The sequence below is a fragment of the Globicephala melas genome, chromosome 17, assembly GCF_963455315.2.
Source record: "Globicephala melas chromosome 17, mGloMel1.2, whole genome shotgun sequence".
In the NCBI taxonomy this organism is placed as follows: domain Eukaryota; kingdom Metazoa; phylum Chordata; class Mammalia; order Artiodactyla; family Delphinidae; genus Globicephala; species Globicephala melas.
Genome location: NC_083330.1, coordinates 47,089,699 through 47,106,978, shown reverse-complemented (window position 1 = coordinate 47,106,978; position 17,280 = coordinate 47,089,699). Strand labels below are relative to the sequence as shown.

At 34.9% G+C, this 17,280-nt stretch overlaps 1 protein-coding gene and 1 pseudogene across 49 annotated transcripts in view; one reads left to right on the top strand and one right to left on the bottom strand.

Moving 5' to 3' along the window:
• Nucleotides 1–17,280, bottom strand: part of RIMS2 (regulating synaptic membrane exocytosis 2) — a 572,826-nt gene that overhangs the window by 182,837 nt on the left and 372,709 nt on the right. For 27 of the 49 annotated variants that reach the window (XM_060287504.2, XM_060287506.2, XM_060287508.2 and 24 more), the window contains 2 exons: nucleotides 3,799–3,978; nucleotides 2,784–2,893 (listed from right to left, as the gene is read on the bottom strand). In XM_060287504.2, coding sequence (XP_060143487.1) covers nucleotides 2,784–2,893; nucleotides 3,799–3,978 — 290 coding nt within the window. Of the gene's footprint in view, nucleotides 1–1,932; nucleotides 1,966–2,783; nucleotides 2,894–3,798; nucleotides 3,979–17,280 lie in introns of all 49 variants that reach the window. The other 22 variants (XM_060287502.2, XM_060287509.2, XM_060287505.2 and 19 more) reach the window with 3 other exon arrangements.
• On the top strand, nucleotides 11,316–11,591 carry LOC132593799 (ragulator complex protein LAMTOR5 pseudogene; annotated as a pseudogene).

Sequence of the window (17,280 nt, the reverse complement as noted above, 5' to 3'; positions counted from 1 at the left end):
GTTCATTTTTCAGCTATTGAACAGGATCAGAAAATAAACATGTCATTTCTTTGATTCTAAAACAGTGTCACAAAATTATAAAGTCTGAAAACTTTTTAAGAGATAATCCAAACATAATTCAATTTAGACCATTAATCCATAGTCAATTTTGGGTTATACCTTTAACTTCAGTTAGAAGCTGAAGACTTCTAAAGGAGATATTATATATTGCCTTTAAAGCTAAAGAAAAGATACAATCATGTATCCGCTGGAGTCTTCATATCAATATTTATGAAAACACTGCTAAAATCATTCATACTTTTAAGCAAAACAAAACAACCAAAACTCCCCAAATTCTTTTATTTCATACTGGAAGGAATAAGAGAGGTTTTTGACTCTCCTCTCTTTTATTTATAAAAATGGAAAAGTCACAATTAGAGACATTATAGGAAAACTGTGGTTTTTATAGATTCTATAGGGCAAAACCAGATAGAAAATAGAATGTTTGTTGACAAGCCCATGAAAAACTTCCCTGACCTTCAATATCAGCATTGTTTTTTAAATATCAGCTTTAATGTCAGTTTTTTTGGTATATTTATTATTACAAAGAATGGGACAACTAATATCTCAATGGACTATTGCTACAGAAGATATTAAAACTGAATTTAGAAAAAAATATGGCATGAATTATGTTTCTGACTTCATATTCCAACAAATGATGCCAAAACTCTATCTTTAAAAATTGTGGGGAGAGGAGACAAAAGATTCTGTATGTATTACAGAACTTTCCTTATGGAAAGTACTTTTAAAACTATACATTCCCATTTTTATGTAAATAATTGACAATTATAGAAATGCTAATATCTTTTTATCAGGCTGTATAACAGACCATTAGTCACGATAGCACTGAGTTGTTTACAATTATAGTTCACAGTACATAGTAAATAAAAAGGACCACAAAATAGGAGTTGATAAATCATTCAGCTACAACTAACAAGATCACAACTTGTTCTAAGTTATGTAAGGCAATAAAAGTACTGCTGCTCAAATGCAATGCACTTAAAAATAAGTTACAAATATGAATTTTACTATAAACATATATAGAATTACAAGATTATTTTAATGGTACTTTTTACACTATTTGAAGTAGCTTTTCAATTTGTAAATAAATATTTCATGCATTCATTCAACAACTCTTTACTGAAGGCCTATAATGTGCCAGGCATTATTCTATGTGCTGGAGATTCATCAGTAAATAAAACAGTTAACAATTCTTCAAAGTTACAAAGTCAATTGCAGAATTCTATAATCAGCAGAGGAATTTTTACTGTCCTGGTAAATGTATGACACTCCATATATCATGATTCAATATTTTCTCTTGAGTCATAATGTAGCACTGACAATCAAACTGTACATATTTAACTTTGTTACACTATAAACAGTCTTGCTACAACATGAAAAATGATGCAGGAAATACAAAGCACAATCACTGTCTAATGCAATAACTTTCTTTTCTAGAAAGCCAAATTTAATAATTGAAAGATCATCATAAATACAAAATGAAATATATGATGATAAATATAACTAGACTAGGTGTACATCCTCAATGACATAAACACAGACTGCAATTGATATCTTTGGTTAAAGTCTTACACAAAACATCAAATTCTATTTAAAAAGCAAATTTTTTAAAAAAGAAAATTTTACCTTGTGATTTAAAAGAAGTTAAATTCTTTGCATTCTTACTTGATTGAATCAAAAAATTTAACTCCTTTGTATATTTTCCAAGTAAGACAAAAGTCAAATACTTTACTGGAATCATAAAACAAAGTAATTTTACTGTAATAAAGGTCTATACAGTGGAGGGACATCAATTGCAGTTGGGTTTATTTTTGCTCACATAACCCCTAAAAAGGCTGTCAGCACAAAACAAACCCTCCTTTATGTACAGACCTTCATAAGGTTCTATCTCCTTGACTCCATTGTCTAGGAAAAACAAAATAATAAAACAAAAAAGGGAACCAAAGCACAGGGGTTAAAAACAACAGAAATTTCCAAAGGCACAGAATGTATCATCTATTAAAGAAAAGTTAAACGTGACTTAAATGTGTTTGTTGGTTTGTTTGTTTTGGTAAAGCACATCCAATTACCAAATAAAGGGACCATTTTTTAAAATGACATTAAAAATTATTATATTTTATCATCCATGCTTTTACAGGCCCTTTATCCAAGAATTTACAGATGTCTGGGGAGTACGTTCATCTGTGTGTAAGCAAATAGTGCTTCTTATGCAAAAATTTGAAAGTATTAAAGATATCAGTACAACATACATCTTTCTTGTATATTCATGATTACCTTTTTCTGGTACTCCAGTTTTGAGAAGGATCACCATTGTTGTGCATCAGCTAACCAGTCCTTTGCAGTGTGTGAAAATTGATTTGGCTAGTTACTAATAAACTTTATGTAACTATCAACAATTACATAAACTTAGTTGTAGCAAAGAAACATCACCCAACTGCTTATTTAAGAGCATTAAGTTTACTTCTTAAAACGCATTTATTAAAGTTTGAAAAATGTGCAAGAGCAATAATGATAGGTTATTTTTGCCTGCAAAGATTATACAATTTAAATGCAAAATATATAATATTTATAAATATATTTATAAATATAACTACTAGCAAATGCAGCTAAGATATTCCACTGACAAAAGAAGAAAGCTAACACAAAGGTAGTAAAAAAGAATCTTGATTCACCTTAGCTTCCATGGGTATTTCCTATATGACACAAACAGAAATAAAACTTACTTCTCTCCAATGTTCCCTTTGGTGGAAGTTGTGGGAGTTGACGGCCCCTTCGTCCTGCCACTGGAGTACTTGATGGGCTTGTTTGGACAGACCCAGTACGAGGGTGAGACCTACAAGATACATCATTAATATTCATTTTTCAATAGAATGAGTTAAAACACTTTTAACACATTTGGTTCATATGACAGCTGTATGGTGCAATTTTAAAGAGGTTTAGCTGCTGATTAAAAGGTTAGGAAAGTAGGACAAAATATGGATATTTGAATGATTATCTAAATAGCAAAAGATGTTTATACTTTTATGTAATATGCATACATACACAGATACATGCACACAAAACCCTACAGTAAAATCCATGGAATTGTTAATGTAGATCAGTATTCTATCCATATGAAAGCAAGAAGAGAATTCTGCAGCTCAAAAAAATGAAAGGTAATGCTTACATTTCTTTCTACCACATTTCAAATTCTTAACACTAACCTCCCTCCCTTGATCCTAAGAGATTTTTGCTCAGGCTTGTATTAGATATCCCTTTATTAGAAATTATCTCACAAGACTACAAATAAAACCCTGAACAATTCAAAATTCAGCTAAAGAAGATATTGGTTAATACATGATATTAGTATTGATAGAAAGAAACTAAAAATCTAGTTTTATTTATTGTCATTATGATGATTATTCCAAAAGTGATGTCTAATGGACACAAACAATTTCTCATTCTGTAGGAGAACATGATAGTCATGAGGTGCATTATGTGGGGATTTACCCAGGACTCCTGATAAATGAGAAATCACAAAACAAATGAGGTCAGGACAGTTAATAAACAAATTACAATGGCAGTCACACACTATTATATCCGCTGAATATAAATAGTGTGCTTACACTGAAAAGGTTAGTGTCGATTGTTATTAGTGATCAGCCAAGGATGATAGAAGAGACCACTTAGCTGCTGGGAAAGTAAAATGGTGTGCTGGTGGGGCAAAGGGGAAGTTAGTCTGATTGATTTATCTTTCACCTCGATAAGGCAGGTGAAGGAGGGGCAGATCTTCCAGTCATTAATGAAGGCATCGACCTCATGAGGTTTGTATCAGGACGTTCAGTGGATCGGGAGCGGGTGGCTGTCCGCTCTAGGAGAGGCCGTTGTTCTGTTGATCTGGATCTGTGATATGGCTGTCTAGCTGCTGCTTCACAATCCCTGAAACGTTAGTCAAAAAGCAGCTCAGTTGATCTTTAGTGCCCTTCTGCTATTTTGTTATGATGCATCAAACTGATTTTGAAAAAGGTAATTGTTTAAAATTATTGAGTATGGAAAAAAAATGTTCTCTTCCCCAACGTATTCTGAGTAAATTCTCACTAAACTTCGTAAGAACTTTTAAGGAACCAACATCTGCCTTTAATAGCAATTCCCAGTGAAGACAATAGGAGTTGCTCAGTTATAATCAAAACAAAACTGTTTTCCAAAATGAATTCTCTAAATAGAACGTGTGAAATATGTGAAGTATTCTAATGTTTGAAAAGAATTCTTTGACTTTTCCTAACATTTTCAAAAGAGAAAAGAAAACCATGAAAGCACTAATTCTCAAGTCCCTAAGCCTGTTTATTAGTATACCAACTAAGATGTAAAATGGCTGTCAGCACAATCATCGTGTATTGATACACCTAAACATTCAAACAGCAGTATCAAAATGTTACGAGAAAGCTGTGCAACTTTGCAGTCTGTAGCCATATTTAAACATGGTCCAAGGCTTCCCTGGTGGCGCAGTGGTTGAGAGTCCGCCTGCTGATGCAGGGGACACGGGTTCGTGCCCCGGTCCGGGAAGATCCCACGTGCCGCGGAGCGGCTGGGCCCGTGAGCCATGGCCGCTGAGCCTGCGCGTCCGGAGCCTGTACTCCGCAACGGGAGAGGCCACAGCAGTGAGAGGCCCACGTACCGCAAAAAAACCCCCCAAAAAACCAAAAAAACATGGTTCACAAGAAAAATCACTGTATAGAAAAGGAGTTACTCAACCAATCAATGCCATTTATCTCAGTGCAGTTTAGCGATGCCAACCAACACAATTCAGGATGGGTATTAATTGATTGAAATAATAATGGTTCTGAAACAATGTGATTTCACGCAATTTGACCACAAATAAATCTAACATCAAAACCTAATCCTTCCTGAAAGAAGCAGACTTAAATGAATAACCTATCAATACTAATTTTTGTATCTCTGGAGTCTAGCATAATGCTTTTACATCTAGCATGTAATCAGTAAATGTCTCCTAACACCAGCCCCACTATCTATGGAACAACCCAAAAAACACTAGCTTTGGCTCTAGAACTCCAAAGTAACACATACTCCAAAGTATACTTCAAATGAAACTATTATCCCCGCACGTAGTTGTAACCACAGCAATGGAAATGGTTATATATTATAGACAGTAAAGAAAGCAGTAGTCTGCCTCAAGATTAATGTATTAAGGACTTCAACTTTACCTATAAATTCTCTCAATCTTATTTTTGATAATGAAAAATGCAAGCAATTAAAGAAAAATAAGAAAAGAAATGACACAATTTCCCAAATGTAAGTAATTACGTGGCATATTGGACCAGTAGGCATTAGATTAGATGACTTTAGGAACTGGATACTGGATTTACTCTACAACGTTATCTTGTGATTATCTTACACTTTCAATTCATAGGGTAACATGTAAGGCAAGTAATTTTTTAACTATTTTTAAGTCCATGTACTATAATATGATTGATTTCTTAAGAATTTAGTTTTTTTATAAGTGTACCCAGAATACGTGAAAAGAAGCTGAGATTAAATGTAAATACATATACAATATTCAATTACTAGTCAAAGAGAGAAATGAAAAGGCAACCTGATAGTGTAAGAAATCATAATTCTATTTTTGTTCCTGAAAAACTATTTTAGAAAGAACACTCCTCTTTAGAAATAAATATGCTCAGGACTTCCCTCGTGGCATAGTGGTTAAGAATCTGCCTGCCAATGTAGGGGATACAGGTTTGATCCCTGGGCCGGGAAGATCCCACATGCCGCGGAGCAAATAGGCCCATGCACCACAACTACTGAGCCTGAGCTCTAGAGCTCGCGAGCCACAACTATTGAGCCCACGTGCCACAACTACTGAAGCCCACGTGCCTAGAGTCCACACAGTGCAATGAAGAGTAGCCCCCGCTCACTGCAACTAGAGAAAGCCCATGCACAGCAACAAAGACCCAATGCAGCCCAAAATAAATAAATAAATTCATTTAAAAAAAAAAGAGGGCTTTCCTGGTGGCGCAGTGGTTGAGAGTCCGCCTGCCGATGCAAGGGACACGGGTTCGTGCCCCGGTCCGGGAAGATCCCACATGCCGTGGAGCGGCTAGGCCCATGAGCCATGGCCGCTGAGCCTGCGCGTCCGGAGCCTGTGCTCCGCAACGGGAGAGGCCACAGCAGTGAGAGGCCCGCGCACCGCAAAAAAAAAAAAAAAAAGAAAAAGAAAAATAAATAAATAAATAAATATGCTCAATATTTGTTAAATGTTTTTGGTGTACATATCTTTGAATATATTCAACACAATAGGTAACCAGAATCAAAGGGATGTATATACCTTAGACTCCTTAAAACCTATTTTTGCAAAGTACCAATCTTTAATTTATTTTCATATTTCCTATTATCTTAAATTAGTAATAAACTTATTTCATTACATAACATGTAGTAACACAACTTTCTGGAATATCTATGACTATCCCAACAGAAAATTAAGCTAATATTTCACTTGTTTATGCAAAATCTGATTTATTCTGATTCCACCAAGTAATTTTTCCGAGTGGAACGTGAAATATCAGGATATACACTTACACTTCTTTGACACTATATTTTAATAATTGAAACATATAATCATGAGTGAAATCCAGAGAATTATTTCAAATGTGTTGCTAAGTTCTATGTCCTTGAAAGGATACTATTATTTTTACAGCAAACAGGTCACTCTTTAGGAAATATCCCTTAAAAAAACTCTTTAGTGAAAACATTGTTTGAAGATTATAATCAATGTTTTAAATTTTACTTATATTTTCTTTCCATATTCATCAATAATATGAATTATATGATTTCCATAGTGTGAAATGAAAATTGTTTAATAAGTGGAACATGACAAGAACCACAGTAGAAGGTAGAAATTTACTGAAATGTTCCACCACAGTTAAGGGGAGGGGAAAGCTATCACATTTTAAACTTTGATAACACAGTAGAAGGTCAAGATAGGCTCCTGCTCCCACAGTTGGGTAAGAAAAGGTCTTACTAGGTGAGAACTAAGATTATTGCTGAGAAAATTGAAAGCAGCAATGCCTAAGTCTCATATATAATACCCAGCTTCATAGCAGGTTCTTTAAGGGACTGAGATATAAAATTTGCCAACTTCCACCCAAATTCTTAGCGAGTTTTAATTTTAAGGTAAGAACTTATAAATAATTAATTTTGAATAGTAGCAACTGAGGCATGGGAAATAATAGATAACCGTTTGCAAGGCATAAAATATTTAAGTGTTTACCTGGGTTTCTGAATTTGGGGTCTATATTTCAATGTAAATAGTTTCCTTTGTGATCCTACTTATTTACTTTATTTTACCTTATGTATTTCAAAATATTATTCTAAAAAGGGTAAACAGATTTTACAAGACTGACAAAATCAAGCCATATACAAGTTAGGAAACACTGACCTGTATATTTAAATCTTTCTTAGGTAAATAATTTGGTTGTCTTTTAAAAGTGATTTAATATCTGTCAGAATTCTATTCTTAAATAGTTTACATTTTCTGATATGTTTATAATAGTTCAGAGTTTGTATGTGCCATTTACCTGGATAGATATAGATTATAGCTCTGCTTATTTAGTGGCTGCTATTCCAAACTGCAAGCATTTGCAGAGGATACTCCACAAATAGAGCTAATTCATATTTTTTTAAACCACAGAATTTATTTTCTTACAGCTCTGGAGCCTGGAAGTTCAAGATCAAGTAGTTGGCAGGGTTGGTTTCTCCTGAAACTTCTCTCCTCGGCTGGTACATGGCTGTCTTCTCCCTGTGTCTTCACAACATCTTTTTTTTTTTTAACATCTTTACTGGAGTATAATTGCTTTACAATGGTGTGTTAGCTTCTGCTTTATAACAAAGTGAATCAGCTATACATATACATATATCTCCATATCTCCTCCCTCTTGTGTCTCCCTCCCACCCTCCGAATCCCACCCCTCTAGGTGGTCACAAAGCACTGAGCTGATCTCCCTGTGTTATGGGGCTGCTTCCCACTAGCTATCTATTTTACATTTGGTAGTGTATATATGTCCATGTCACTCTCTCACTTTGCCACAGCTTACCCTTCTCCCTCCCCATGTCCTCAAGTTCATTCTCTATGTCTGTGTCTTTATTCCTGTCCTGCCCCTAGGTTCTTCAGAACCATTTTTTTTTCTTTTTAGATTCCATATATATGTGTTAGCATACGGTATTTGTTTTTCTCTTTCTGACTTACTTCACTGTGTATGACAGACTCTAGGTCCATCCACCTCACTACAAATAACTCAATTTCATTTCTTTTTATGGCTGAGTAATATTCCATTGTATATATGTGCCACATCTTCTTTATCCATTCACCTGTCGATGGACACTTAGGTTGCTTCCATGTCCTGGCTATTGTAAATAGAGCTGCAATAAACATTGTGGTACATGACTCTTTTTGAATTATATTGACTGACACTATTGAAACAAGACCCAGTATTGTAACAACCCAGCTTTAAAAGCATATGATAGTACATGCAGATTTGATGAGGATTTCTAAGGGAAAAATCATTTTATAATGATCAAGTGAAGTTGTACGTTTTCAATCATTTTTCCTCTCGTATAGTCGCCTTTGAAAGATTTTTTAATTTCCAGGTATCTGGCACAGTTTCCTACTTATTTCATCACCTTTGCTACTTACTTCTCCTAGTCTCAAAGTACATGGGAGTTACGCAGTGTAACAGAAAAGAATAGGCCAGTGAGCATTTTCTTTCACTTATATACAACCATTGCAATGATACAACTCCAGATCAACATAAGCTCAATGTAGACTATCTCTCTAAATACGATAGAAGAATACTAAAAAAATGAAAAACAAACATCACAGTGCTTCAAAGTATTATTCAGATATCAATGAAAATTGTCCTAGAATGTAACTCAGACTTTAGAGTCTATGTTAAATCAGACAGACTTATTTTGCATTTATACTGTAAAGATAAGTAAATGTAATAGGGTTTTTTTTAAATAGACTTGTAAAAAGTAAAGCTACTTAGGAATTACTATTTTTTCTTTTTTATAAAGAAATTATTTCTTTATAAAGCTGAAATCTTAAAAATAAATTTGGATGTATCTCTGAAGGACAAGAAGTATAATCTCATGTTTGGGGCAAGAAATGACTTCCTACATCTATATTATGTAATATAGTAAGCTGATTAACAGCAGCAGCATTATACTTTGGATAAAACACCTTCAACGTTTAGAGATTGTCTGAGCATTAGCTGCATAATTGAAGAAAATAAATATATTACAGAATTTTAAAATGAGATATTTTAGGGTAATTAATATAAAATATGTTATATATTTGTATAACATATCAAGTAATTTAAAGCAATTATATGATTCAACTCTATAATTTTCATGCTCATCATATTGTGCAAGGTACAGTTTAACTTTTTAAAAACTCTATATTATTTCAGCATTGCTTCCAAAGTTAAGAGAATTGCAAGTACACAAAATACCATGGTAATAAGTACATATTCAGAAATACTTATTTACCACGTGTATGAAGAGTAATATTTTATTATTTTGGAGGAAGATAGATTAATTTTCATTAGGCATGACAGCATTTTTTTTTTTTACAGAACATTTCTGTTCAGTTAAACATTAAATTCTGTATGTTAGTTAAAAGTAAATGATTTTATTCAAAAATAACAGCAATATCTAGGGTCAGCCAAGTTAATAACAATCTAACATGTGAAAATGGTAATAATACACATATTGATGAGAGAAACCAAACACTTTTAATGTAGAAAAACATGTTACTATTTCTCATAACCCTATTTTATCAACAAAAAGAGAAGTAAAGTGTTCCCTTATCTATAGAAGTATTTTCTAAAAAATAGTCAATGTTGGAAACAGCAAGAAGAAAAGATTATCCCAATTTTGTCCAGAACAATAAAGATATATTGTATTAGTAGACATGCACACACAGAAACATGTAAAATATAAATATCTTGAGGATATTTTGAGTATTTTATTAGTAGTTATAGCAGTTATAGTAGTTATAATTCTCAATGTTATTTCATTTTTACTTCAAAAATAGCAGAAACAAAAAAATAAGCAAGATTATTTACTCAGCAACTACAGCAAATTAATACATCTTTAAAATGTTTTTTGGGGGCTTCCCTGGTGGCACAGTGGTTGAGAGTCCGCCTGCTGATGCAGGGGACACGGGTTCGTGCCCCGGTCCGGGAAGATCCCACATGCCGCAGAGCGGCTGGGCCGTGAGCCATGGCCACTGAGCCTGCGCGTCCAGAGCCTGTGCTCCGCAATGGGAGAGGCCACAACAGTGAGCAGCCCGCGTATCGCAAAAAAAAATATATATATATATGTTTTTTCAAAATCCTGAGAGATGATATAATTATCACCTATCTATAAAATTCTTATTTTACTAAATAGTTTCCATTTTCAGTGGATGTTGAAGTATAATACCATTTTGTTAACTGTAAGAAATTCAAGTTATCTCACTAAAGCATTGATAGTATGTTTTCCCTTCCCAGGTCCTCAAAGATTCCATAAAATAACAAACATCTTAAAGATGTATCTCTAAAGAACCAAATTATGCACTGCTATTGTATGACATGAGTAAATGTGATTAGGCATATTCCTCACTCTAGAATACCTGAGTGCCATGTTCAAAAGTTTCATTGGTCAACTTTGAACAATTCACTAGCATTTCTTTTGTTTGCTAGTTTTACATGGATAGTGGAAACTCCTCATATACACTGCTGCCTGCTGCCCCTAGCTGTTACTTCATAATGTCAGTTCAAATCACATAGAGGTAGTAGTCAGAGGACTGATTAATCCCCTCCTAAATACACATACATACACACAGAACAAAAGGTATGCACATTTTCAGGCACAAATACTATCTGCCTCAGGCACTAATGATGACATGATGTCTAACAGTCAAAATTACTAGAAACACCAAAAAGCAAGAAAGATAAGGCCCACTGTCAAGAGACAAAGCAATCAACAGAGTCAGACTCAGCTAGGACACATGTTGGGACTATCAGGCAGGGAATTTAAAATATTATATGATTAGCATGTTAAAGACTATCTTAGAAAGGATGGACAATATCTCCTGCATGAAAAGCTGAAGAAATATCAGCAGATAGACGGCAACCATAAAAAAGAGTCAAATGGGAGGCCAGTGGTGAAGAAGGACGCCACGTGCTGTGCGGTCCTGGGCCTGGCACACAGTGGGTGGGATGAAGACGACTTCTGAGTAGCACTTGGAGGACACAGTGAAGAATCCATCCATTGATGGAGCCCTGGTCACAGATTCACAGGGACTTAACCTGGGCTGCCGTGGGACCCAGTCAGATGAGCAGGCTTGGGTGATATCTGTTCTAGCCCAGCAAGCAGCCAAGCTAACCTCTGACCCCACTGATATTCCTGTGTTGTGTCTAGAATCAGACAATGGGAACATCATGATCCAGAAACACAAAGGCGTCACAGTGGCATTGTACAAAATGGCCTTCTGACGTCTCATGTCAGTTCTCCAGAAGCCTGTGATAGGGACTACTGTCTACCTATGTTAATTATCTTAAAGAGTTATTAGAGTTTCAATAGTTAGGTCATTCATTTAATATGCATTGGACATTTTTCTATTAATTTTAGAGTAAGCACTTTTTGACATTGTATGGACTGACCTATCAAAATGTCAGTAAGAAAAGATCTTGTTTTGAAGCAACAGGTCTAGATCACTTTGTATATAGAATTGTTATGGTCAATAAATCTGGTTGGAGGCGAGAAAAAGAGTCAAATGGAAATACTAGAAATAACAGAAAGTAGAATGTGGTAAAATGTTAGAAAATTAGCTTGGAGTCAGTTTATAGAGATCTTAAACATCTAGTTAAGAGGTTAAGACAGGGTTTAATTTTCAATGAGAGTGACCAAAAAGTTCTGAACAAAGGTACTTTTTAAGTAATGAATTAAGAAGATGACTTCAGCAGTAGTGTATGGAATGAATTAGAGTAGGAAAAGGCTGACTTGTAGTAAAAGTTTGGAAACAGAAGAAGGTATGGATGACAAACATAAATCACAATGTACAAAATATACAATATACAGAATTATACAGACAGAATTTTAGGGTTAGAAGGAATCTCAGAAATTGTATAATTCAATCTCTCTCAGTTTAGAAATAAGCAAACTAAGGCTCACAGAAACTTGGTCAAAGTCACACAATTAGATATTTTTTGAGCTGGAATTTGAATTGTGCTTTCTTGGTTCTAAAGCCTGTTAACTTCTTTGACCAGGGATGGTTTTTTTTTTTCCTCTATATAATGTTTGGCAAATCACCATATGAATTAAATGAAAGACATGAATAAACCAAGGAAAGAGCCTGAAATTCCCAGCCTCCAAAATGAAAGGATGATCTATTAACAGAAATAGAAGAATTCTTGGGAAGAACGAGAGTAACTTCAGGTTTGGACTTAAATTTGTGAAGCGTTGCAAGAATATTCTTGTACAGATGTCAGTCAGATAATCAGACAGTTTGAGAAGTCACTGTATTATATTAATATTTCACTATTCATTAGAGAGGCTAAAAAGAGAAGTGGTTAATAATGGCAGATGCAAGGACATAACAAGGATAAATATGTGTAAAAAGATACAGCAAATAAGAACCATGGAGAAAATCATTTAAAATAAAGTGCTGGAAGCAAAGATCAGACTGTAGATGGTTAAAGCTTAGGAGCTGATGAAGGAGTGGAGAAAGCATATGTAAAAATACATAGTCAAGAAACATGACCTAAGTAAGAGAGAGAAATTGATCACTCTCAAGGGAGCTTGAAGGTGTGGCAGAATAGAAAGAAGGCATTATCAAGGAGATTTCAACAGTCCTCTGTAACAACAATTTGAGGAAAAACAAATTAGTAAAGTAAGAGAGATTGAAATGTAAGGGAAACAAGAAATAATGAATGGAGGAAAATTCCAGAGAAATTAAGAAAGCATACAGTCAGAAACACAAATAGATTACTTGTGATGGAGAAGAAAATGCTTCTAAGAGGAAAGTAGGTTTGTAACAATGCAAAGAAATTAAGGCAAAAAGGGGAGGGGTAGCGCAGGAAGTGTGAATTACTTAGATTTGATCCCATTCACTAAGGGCTTTCAGTATACTTCTCAGATAGGGCATCTACAGGAAAACATTCTACATTCCACACAGGAATCTCATCCTCCTGTGACTCCACTAGTTTTGTCAGAAAGCTTTCTCTAATTAGGGTCCTAGTCATGGCCCCAAATACCTTAAGAAAAGACCATTCACTGCCTCTCTTCAAACGCTATGGCATCCCTCAGCACTACTCTAGCCTCAGGTCAGACCCTTCCCAGAACCTAACTCAGTTCTGGCACCAAAACAACTTCCAATTCTGGCACCAAAACAACTTAGGATAAATTTAGGATAGTTGAGGTATAGCACTTCTATTTAAGCATCTTATCTCTGTAACTCTTAGTATCAAGTAAAGGGCAAGCCCAATTGCCCCCTGGTATCTTCTCTCTAAATTCTTCATTTCTTGTACTCTCTTCTGTACCACTTTAATCTTCTCTGATTCTCTTAGCTATATTTTCAAGAATCCTTATCCACTGTTAACTAACTTCCTTACGTCATCAACCATTCTGTAGAATGGTTTCTGCATATCCCTACCTTAAATAACATTTAGCTCAACGCTGCAGACTCTCCTTCCAGTGTAACTCTCACCTGCAGAAGCTACTTATTCTTTCACATTTCAAAGTCCATGGATTTAGGAGAGATTGGTTCCCTAGAGACACTCTGGCCATTACTCTCCCACTGTAATGTACATGTCCTTATTTCTATTCAGCATGCCCCTTGGCTATAAGATCCATTATTAATTCAGGTTGCTAATATCTATCCCACTTCCAATCACTATCCCTTAGTCATTGATAATTTGAGGAACTGGGTGTCTGCCGTCTTCTTTACCGTAATTCCTATGGTAATGCTAGGAGATTTCAATGCACGTGCAGAAAATTGTTCAATAATCTTGAACCACAACTCTCGTATCTTCAAAACTTCAATAATTGTCACTTTTTTCCTGCATCAGCGCTCCCTCCTAGGGAAACACTGTGGATCTTAGAATCCAATGAAACTATTTAAACTCAGAAATATTAAACTCCAATATCTCAAACTGATGACAATCATTATTTCTGTCAGGTGTTTTATAATTTCACTCCCAATTTACTTAATCTCCATTTGATACTTTTTGTTCCTTGGTCCAACCAACTCCTGCCAGTATATAGCACCCTCTTTGCTTTTCTTCCATCCTTCTCATCCTAGACTCTGTGACTGATCATCTGAACCCCTCCTATAAAAACACTCAGATTCCCTTTTATACCAAATCTTCCAAACATTCATCAAAACCCTAAAATTGGTTCAATTCCATAATCTGATTCTTCAACATCTAGGCAACTGGGTATTGCTTAAGCAAAGCATACATTCATACAGGTTGGCACATTACAAATTCATGGTTTCCAACATTTGCCGTGGTTGCATCACCAAAAATCTTTTTACTTATATTTAATCAGTACCCATCAGTTTTTACCCAACAACTATTTAAACTTTCTCATTTTCAATCAAACATCGTATTCAACCTCTGGGAATCCTCAGGAATTTGTCTCAAAAACAATCATGTAATCTCTATTACAGCAACAACAAAATTGAGGTTATCAAACAAAATTACCTTCAATTTAACATCCTTTAAAAACTTACTTAGTTCCAACTCTCTCGTCTATTTTCCTCCTGTCTCAATGGTAAATAAGAGCTTGTTTATGTTTACAAACTCCACCTGTGTGGCTAGCCCTACCTACTGCTCTAAGACCTTTCTTCCAGTCATCCTCTTTTTTTCCTGTGTTTTCAACCTATCTTTTTTTCCTAAAGCATTCTTTCCTCCAAGCCTATCAACACAGGGTATATTTCTTATTCTAAAAGAAAGAAACCTACTCTGGTATCACATACCCCTATCTAATACTTCTCCTCCATACTCTTTTGGTGTATTTATTTTCTTATCTCTCAGTCATGCCTCAGGCCACTGAATTCTGCCTTTCTTCCCTCACTACCCTTCCAAAATCATCAGTGGAAGTCACCAGTGACTTCTCCCTTGACAAATCAATGGGCATTTTTCATTTATTATTTTTATTGCTGACATTATTTCTTCTTTCTTAAAACTCTCTAATTTTTGAGCTCTATTCTTCTTACTTTTCTCATTCTTCCTTCACTATGTCCTTCAGAAATTTCTCTTCCTTCATCTACCACTTAAATGATAATGTTTCCCATGGCAGAGGAAAACTCCTTGGCTGTCATTTCATGGGTAGCCTTTCTGGTTGATTTCACTTTCATTTTGTGGCTACTTCCCACTAGTAGTAAATTTACTCGCAAATTGCTCTACGTAGACTAAATTACTTTAAGCTTGAAAATTATTTATTTTACTCCTTGCTAGAGGTTTCCTCTTAGCCCCCTCAATAATTCCAAAACTGAACTTGTCTCTCACCGAAACTGATTCCTCTCCTAACAATTCCCCCCATCTTTTTAAGGTACCACAGGCACCCAGCTACCCAAGCTGTAAGACTAGGAGCGTTTCTTGACTCTTCGTTCCCCCACAACATCCAAATCCCATTGTTTACCAAGTATTATTGATTTTAATTGATTAACTCTCATCTTCTATCTCTCCATCCACTACCTTACTTAGTTCAGGCCCTCAAAGAGTTTCTGCTGTCCTAGAACAAGGCAAATACCTCGGTATGTGCTTTTCTTTTCCATACCCTTTTCTCTCAAATCAACCACCCACAGAGTCTCTAGAGTAATTATTCTAGAGTGAATAAATGTATTATAGCCATCCCCAAACTAAAAGTCTTCAAAGTACCTCTATCACATACAGTCTTAGACCTAAGTTCCTTAAGAGAGTATACAAGGTTATTCATAATCAGGACTATCTCTATCATTCCAGATTCATTTCTTGCTATTCCCTGCCTTGTGGCTAATGCTCCAACAGCACTAAAACACGGTGTTTATTACTTTAGTAACTTTGCTCATATATTTCTTGAAAATTCCACTAACATCCTACCTTACCTCCCCCTAAATAATTCTAATTCTTCCTTTAAGATAGAGCCTAGTTGTCATCTCCTCCATCGCATTTTTATGTAAAAGTTGCCACGTTGTCCACCAGCAATGTCAGTGATTCCTTAATATGCTATGTATAGCTTTAAGTAAAGATAATTACTAGGAGGAAAAGTAGGGCTGGGGGTAAATTTTAAAATATAAAAGATATATTTATTGAAATAAAGGATATATCTTAAAGGGAAATCAATAAAAGGTAACCTGATATCCATTCTAAATATGTTTGTTTAAATGTTGAATGTGTTTTAAAATACACAATGATCAGAGATAATTTTGCACTGGTCAGCATAACCTGTTCAGAAGAAAAAGAAGTTTTGATTCTTAATATTAGTTAAATATTTGTTTCCTGAAGTAATATAAAAGAAGTTTAGCAAACATTATTTAAGCTTCTCTTCATCTGTTCCAAAGAGAAAGCACTCATAATATTTCATTTTACAAACATGAAACAGAGAGACCAATTGTTCTGATTCTTCACATATTGGAGATGCCATGTTGAGTTTACTACATTTATTCTATTCAGGAAATTCCAGATTTCATACAGCCAAACTATGGTCTACTTGGAACTATTAACATATATTTATTCACAGAACGGGAATTCCCGACCATGATAGTTAATGCCACCTTGAAATCTAGACCAGGAAACTGGATACTTAGAAAGTTGGTGCCAATTTCTTTTTATTCTTTCCACAATCCTCAATAAAGAGGTCACTTTTCCTTTAAATGTTCAGTTATTTTTTCTCAAGTAGGTAGTTAGGGAGAACTTGGGTAATTTAGATAAAAAACCATTTGGCAAGAGACAGAGATTGATCCACATTTGGACTTTGTCAAATAGGTAAAAGCAGAACAATGTAGCAAGGGAACTGAGGATATTTCTGAGAATGGATTCAACCTCTGGATATGTAAGTAAGTAAAGAAAAGTGGAGACTAATTGGGAAAGGTAAATGGGTAAAGAGAGTGGAGTTGTCTATTGAGATAAAAGAACCAATGAGTTAAAAGTAACTCAATGAAAGAATAAGAAGGAACCATGTGTAGTTCTTGTCCAAGAG